This window comes from Austrofundulus limnaeus, unplaced genomic scaffold (assembly GCF_001266775.1).
Source record: "Austrofundulus limnaeus strain Quisiro unplaced genomic scaffold, Austrofundulus_limnaeus-1.0 Scaffold14, whole genome shotgun sequence".
In the NCBI taxonomy this organism is placed as follows: domain Eukaryota; kingdom Metazoa; phylum Chordata; class Actinopteri; order Cyprinodontiformes; family Rivulidae; genus Austrofundulus; species Austrofundulus limnaeus.
Genome location: NW_013952416.1, coordinates 2,309,085 through 2,316,356, shown reverse-complemented (window position 1 = coordinate 2,316,356; position 7,272 = coordinate 2,309,085). Strand labels below are relative to the sequence as shown.

Below are 7,272 nucleotides of genomic sequence, written 5' to 3'. Positions count from 1 at the left end.
ACACACACACACACACACACACACACACACACACACACACACACACACACACACACACACACACACACACACACTTGTTCCATTTGTGCTGAAGGTGATTATGCAGGTTAGATGACAGTTTTTCCATCAAGCTATTCTTCACTTGTTTGTTTGCACAGGGATGGCAATGAAGACATTTGCATGACAAGAGTTGTTTGCTGTGATCCATTAGTGACTAAAACATTTTATTATAACATTCTGCTTCTCCCTGTTTGCTTACTTACGTATTTATCCTGTTATGAAAGTCTTTTGTACCTAAACGAGTGCCAAGTTGTCACATTATGAGACAATAAAAGACATCTGGTCACTGAGGAGGTTTTTAAGGTTTTAGGAGGAAGGTCTAGAAGTATAGGAAACATTAATCTGGTGAAATCAGATTCAGTCAGAAGATATTAAAGGTTAGGGTTAAATGAAAGAATTATCTGCTTAATTTATTCAAGGTAAATACAAATGTCTTATTCTGTTCAGATTTTTTTTCTCGTTTTGCTAATAAAACAAAAGTTAWTGTTGCAAACTTTTTTGTTTTACTTAATGATGTTCACTCTGTTTGCATTCTCCCCGGGTTTATTTTGCAGAATGGAGGCTCTCAACCTTTYACTGCGCCGCTGTTTGTTTCTGCCCTTGTTTCACTTCACAGAAAATAAATGACTGTGTTCGTACCCTCAAAAATGTATCGGCTCTCGTCAGCCGTCCAACTTTTCTCGCTCTTTTACTCTATTGTCAAGGATTGTTTTTCCAGCACATTCCTTGGCACAAGATGAATGGCTGTGACAGCGTATACTGAATCATTTTCTTCTGAGTTTTTTGTTGGATGTACATGTCAGTGTTGGAAATAGCAAATTGTCTGAGTTACTTTTCCCCTCATCTTTTTTTTTGTCAAAAGAGGCACAGAAAATTGTTGAATCATTGCTGATCAAAGTTCTGTAAGCCCTGGTAAGTTAGTTTGTCAGCTTTAACATAAATGTATAAATCTTTGATGTGTAAATTTAAGTGAATGTAGTTATTTAAATGATGATGTTTCTGTTTGTGTCTCTTGTTGCTATTTCCATGCTGTTGACCTCTGCATGGATGCAGATTTGTTTGTTGCTGCTGCGTATCGTGTCAGGGTTTGTTACCATCTATTTATACTTTTTWATACCAAGAACTGCATAACGATAAGTTAGATTATAACTTTTCTCCAGTCTAAGTTTCATAAAACAAACAAATCCACATTTTATTTGCAAATTTTTAAGGCATAGACGACAAAGGTTCCATGTGGCGGCACTTCAACCAGAAACAGGTCTCGTGTTGCGTTGTATATCCAGTTCTAGTATTGTATCCACAGATTGTTGTGCTTGATAAAGTGAATACGATTTTTAAATCACAACTGGAATCATTTTTAAAGGGGACACGTGCTAAACTATCAACATTGAACTTCATATTCCTGACTAATTTTGCCATTTCTTTCCTCTTTTCTATGCCCGGCTGCAGTTGGCCCTAGAAGACCCGGTGCACAGCGTTTCTCTCCAGAAGTTCGTCTATGAGAAACTGAAGGCGCAGCAGGCCCTACTGGGGGACCAGGGCTTTGGGGTCCTGATGGAGACTGTGGACACAGAGCTCGTCAGACAGCTCCAGGAGTTCCTCCAAGGCTTCTGAAGTCCTTCACCACTTCACACAAATATGTTTGCCCAACGCAGCGCTCTTCTGCCATTTTTTTTGTTTAAATAAACTGAAAACGCTAACGATCTGCTCGATGCGTGGACTCCCAACTCAAACGTACCCAACATCTACCCATGCTATGCCTTACCTGTATCCACACCTAGCCTTGTCCACTGTCCTCAGCTAACACTTTTATCCACGTTGATGTTGTCTAATATTCTTTACTTCTTTTTGTAAAGGTGGGATTTCTGTGGGTGTTTAAAATATCAACTCACACAAAAAACACTAGCGCTTCCACTTAATTCTTCCAGTTTCTTAACTTTTCAAAAGTTTGGGTAGAAGGTTAGAGTATTGTTATTAACATTGGAAACATTGGGGAATGAATATATTACGAAAAATATTCTGCAGGTGCCAGAACAGGAGCCTCGGACGATTTTCTTTTTTGAATGAACCAAACGTGCAGATTGTAGCAGAAACGTGAGAAGAAGAAAGGAAAAAACAAAACTGAAGGACCTAAAGCAGTGTTTACAGAATTTATTCGTAAAAGAGCAAATAGAGTTGTGTAATTTTTTTATGTATGTAAAGTACGGATGAAAATCTGCACGATGATATTTTTTTTATTTTAGTTTTGTTCAAACAAGAGGAAAGTGACTACTGAGTGTATTTTTTTTTCTTTTTAAATTGAGTTGGAGTGAATTATTGCAGGATTTTTAAAATGATTGACTTGTAAAAGTGCTGAACCACATTTATATGTATATACATACTGCTGCTAATAGATGGTGTGTCAGAGCACTTTAATAACCAAAAACTCTTTTACGTTTTCATTTTCTCACCTCAGTATGTCTCAWGGTAATAATGGTAGAAATACAGTAGTACAGAAGTTACATTTTTTTATATGTTGTCATTTCTTTCATCTTAAAATCTTCAAAGGTCATGTTCATATCAGTTAGATGGACTCATCTGATGTGATGAATTCTGAAGTGATAAATCTGCAGTCACACAGTCAGAGTGTCTTAGAAGGAAAAGCTGTGCATCACTGCCTTTTCTTTCTTTGTCTCCCAAACCTGTTTTTTTSTGTGGAAATCAAACTTTGATGAATTAGATTTTAGAGGAAATTTTCTTTTCTTTAATATTGGCACAATTCATCATTCAATAAGAACATTTATTCAAGTGACTTGTGAGACAGTTTGGGTCCACGTTTGAAATATTGACTAAAATATGTAAATTATAGATTATAAAACTTTAAAAAATGGGTTGAAACAGACCCTTCTTTTGGGATTAATTGGATAATAAAGTTCTCATTTTCTTATTTCTRTAGTTTAGTCGGCATCCCTTCTGATAGACGATTCTCACTCTTGACACTGTGATAAGAGTTGAGTAGCAGTTCTAATTACAGCCTTGTGCTTTCAGCCTTACTTATCATTCTTATTATTTTTTTACTAATGCATTTAGTTCTTAACTGGTTTTGCAGTAAATGATTTTTTGTTTCCTTCTAATTGCAGCAGTTCTAACAATTGAACACAGCAAACCACTAGAGGGATGTTTTTGGCTTATACTGTACATTTGATGAAAAAAAAAAACCCTTGTTTTCTTTTCGCCCTCTCTCACTTTCTTTCCATAGCCTTCAATAAAATGCTGTAATCAGCCAGAGTAGCTGTCTATGTCTATTTYTGATTTTTAAATTTAGGTTGCTGAAAACTCAAGTCTTAATGACTCTGAAATGGTTTTAGGTATTAGATTTTCTGCTGTCTGGTTCTGTTGAGTGTTTTCATTTCATGCAAATCAGACAGTGTGGCTCCTGGCATGACTATCAAGTTTAATAACCGATGCTGCAAATAAGGTGCTTTTTTTGTTTGTTTTTTTAAAGGTAAACTAGTTGCATCATGAAGCATCTAAACACTTGGTAAGTGAGGGAGAGCTCCTCAGAAAGAAGCACGGTCAGGCGCACATGCCTGACGATAATGTAAAAAGGAGCCAAAACCCAGAAAAGTAATTGTACTAATTATTAAAAATTGCATGATAGAAGCCAAAGGAGAGAAACAGAAAGACAAACTGGAAAAATGAGGGTCTGCACTGGTGCTCTTTTAGGGTTGGACTTAAGCTCATTTGTGATTTGAGCCAAAGGGAATTGACACCGAGCTAACCTGCCTCTGATGGCCTAATGACAGAATTTCATGTTAAACAAGATCTCCAAGCAGATCCAAGGTTCAAAGAGAGGTGGTGTATAAATGTATGCAAACTTGAATTTCCACTAAATATCAATAGTGTGTATTCTACATAGAACCCAACATCCACTTGAGCATTTAATAGCAAACATAGAYAAATTGGGAAAAAGGAATATAATGAAAACTGTGTAGCAGGAGTGCTACAGCTGGAACCACTGAGTCATACACTCCACAAACTGGAACATTATGGGATACTACCCCTCATCACCACCCACTCAAATAGAAACAAACATAAGGGAGAGCCACTAGCAAACTATGTATTAAAAATAGTATTTTGGTTATACTAGAAGCAAAAATCCTGTAAAAAGAAAAAGCAACACCGCAATGTCACACCACCCCAGTAAATGTCAATAAAATTTATACTACCTGCACATTCAAATACATAAATAAGAAAGATGCTTGGCATGAGGAGTAATTCTCAGAAAACAACTGAAGTTCTTTTTGTTCATTTCATGCTTAGAGAATCATTTTTTATTACAGATGACCTCATGTTTAAATAATGAAATGCTTTTTTTAATCTTGAGATATGAAGCTATTTTTCTTTTCAGAAAATAGCTTATTAGCCTTTTGTTTTGTTTTGTTTTTTTTTGTTTGTTTGTTTTTGTTGTTTTTACCTAAACTCTCTTTTCACAAAACTAAAAAATAATTTCATAGTCACAAATAAACAGAAGCCCTCGACAGAATCAGGATAAAACCAGTTGATGTACCGTAGAAAAAAACTGTAAAATCAATTTGACTTGTTTCTTGTGCACAAAGCAATACTTTGCTAGAAATCAAAGTTTTTTACTTTTATTTATTTATTTTGCTAATACCAAACACTGGATGACTGGAACAAAGTTAGTTATGCAGGTCGGGACAAGGCCTGAAACTTTTACTGTGAGAGCGCCCTTCTGTTACTGTCTTTTAGCGCGACTATTTAGCAAAATTCTAAAAGACTGTAAAAGCCAAATGTCTGACTGTTTGTTATCAGTGTGCATTACTATTGTTTTCCTGTTTCTCTTTAATATTATTATTATTCATCATCTTATTATTCCGTCTTCTTCCACATCATCACGTTACTCCTCCTACATACAGCTGCCATTGTAATTTCTATCTGTAATGGTCCTGTGCCAAATGATTGCTATGCCTTCTGGTGCCTGTACAACTTGTAGATTTTGAAATATTAATGTTTAAACTTTATTCCAAAATTCATATAATGGGAGTCAATGGGGCCTTGTAATGGTCCAATACTGCCCCATGCTGTACTCAACTTGGTACTGCTCCATACTTTATTAATAGTTAATCTTATATGTTCAGTGTTTACAATACTAATATGATTGTATTTTGATGTTTTACTGTGTCCTTATCTTAATATTTCTTTATTGTTGTAATATTATGCAGTTTAGTGTCAATAATTGTATTGGCAATGTGGCCTCTTTCTGCACACATACAAACCAACCCCTAGCCCCACCTTCTGCCACAGCTCCAATGATCCACTGGTCAAGGCCATGGACTTTCATGTGGGACATCAGGGTTCAAAACCCAACTAAAGCAACTTCAACAAAAARTCTCTTCAAACTTCATATTGTCACACAGTTACCTTAATTACAAACACCTGCTCACGTGACAGCCACAAGATGGTATAGAAAACACATTTGAACTTGGTCCCATTTCATTCTGCAAGTCCAATGCTGCAGGCAAAGCCATGCTGCATGGCAATGCACACTTGTTTTTACATCGTAAAAACCCATGTCTAGTTACCATTTCAATTTGATTTTCATGTTACTGTCAGCTTCCTCTCATCCACCTAGAAGACATAACGGATCAAAAAGCCACGTTTCTTCGTACGATTTAGCTCTGAGGGAAGTCTGTAAACACTGCCGCACTCAGCACTTTTGTCGAGTTCTACAAATGGGTAGCTGTTTTTTTTTAATTGTTACTTCACCTGGCTGTTGTGCCAATAACATTCATCAGTTTTGCAACTTCAAACTTTATAGCAGACACCTGGTGTGCTTTTTTTCCAGACTGATTTCCCACAAACTTGCCTTTTCTTCTCGAGGCGCGAGTAAACAACAGCAGCAGCGGCCGCCATCGACCCATTTGTCTTAATTGGTTCAGAATGGTTGTGTTTCTGACATCTGGTCACTTTGGGAGCTTATAGAGACGATTAGGGATTCCACGCTCATCTTCACTTCCCGCCCTGCCTCTTCCCCCTCACCAGTGCTATTAATCCAAAGAACAYGACACATTCATCTTTCCACAGGTGCACTATCTACAGAACTTAATGCTGATTGTTCCCTGGTGCACATGACAGAGGAGAACAAGAGGATTAGTGCTAATCAATGATTTGCATGCTTTATTGGGTTACTTGCTCACAAGATTATGATTAAGCGGCAGCATGTTTCTCTATCTAAAACTTTGGGAGTTATTAATTTTCTCACTTATGGCCCTGCATTAGGATACATTTATCTACACATTTTCCGGGAATGTCCCAGTTGAATGATATGTTCTGCATAAGATGTAATAGCTTGTAGGTCCACATCATCAGCAGTAACTTGAAATAATCCTCTTCTGTATGATACTATCAGTCTCTTTAATCACTTTGGAGGAACTTAGGGCAACTCTTCTTCGTAATGGTATTTAAGTTCATTAAATGTGGGCATTTGCTCATGAGCTATGTTACTCTGGATCTTTTGAAGGGGATTTCTGTGGAAAGGCYACAAACAATATCTTACCTGCTGTAGATAGCTCTTTAAAAAAAACTCAAAACTAAGTCAGTGAATGGAAAACAACAGCTAACCTAAGTAGAGCCCAGACTCAAGTTGATATTTGTTGTTTTAAAGCAACTTAAAGGGGCAATATCATGTAAAATCAACTTTTTTGAGTTTTTTTATCACGTTATAATGTTATACTCTCACAAAAAACACGCCCAAAGCCTTGCTCTGACTCATTCATGCATGTTTGAGAAATCCTGCAGCGTTTTTAGGCAGCCATGCTGAGGAGCAAAACGACAGGTGGGGACTAGAAATGCCTTTTGGTACCAGAAACACCCCTGGGACGTGTCTTTAAGCCGAACTTCCTCATGGCAGAGCGCACCCTCTCCCCAACTCCCCCCACAACCTGCCCATGACTCCTGCAGGCTCTCGGGTGAAATTGAAAGTGAAACTTACTGTCTGCTGCTCTCAATATTAGTTCTCACTCAGTGAAGCTCTTTTCAGATTGAAAACACCGAACGGAACAGAACAGAAGCAGAAGGAGGTTCTTAAAGAGACAGAGGCCAATTTCAAGGCATTTAGAAGAGGAAGTGGTGAGAAGATAAGTTTATTTCCAATTTAAACATAAAAACAGCATTTTAATAACAACTAAAGGTGACATAGATACTTTATTATGG

General features: G+C 37.1%; 1 protein-coding gene across 1 annotated transcript in view; it reads left to right on the top strand.

The window, feature by feature from the left end:
• Window positions 1-3,327, top strand: part of ipo11 (importin 11) — a gene marked incomplete in the record, with an annotated part of 131,874 nt that extends 128,547 nt beyond the window's left edge. Inside the window, 1 exon segment of the mRNA XM_014002678.1 lies at window positions 1,510-3,327. Within this exon segment, the coding sequence (XP_013858132.1) occupies window positions 1,510-1,674 (165 nt within the window).
• Between the last annotated feature and the right edge of the window lie 3,945 nt (window positions 3,328-7,272).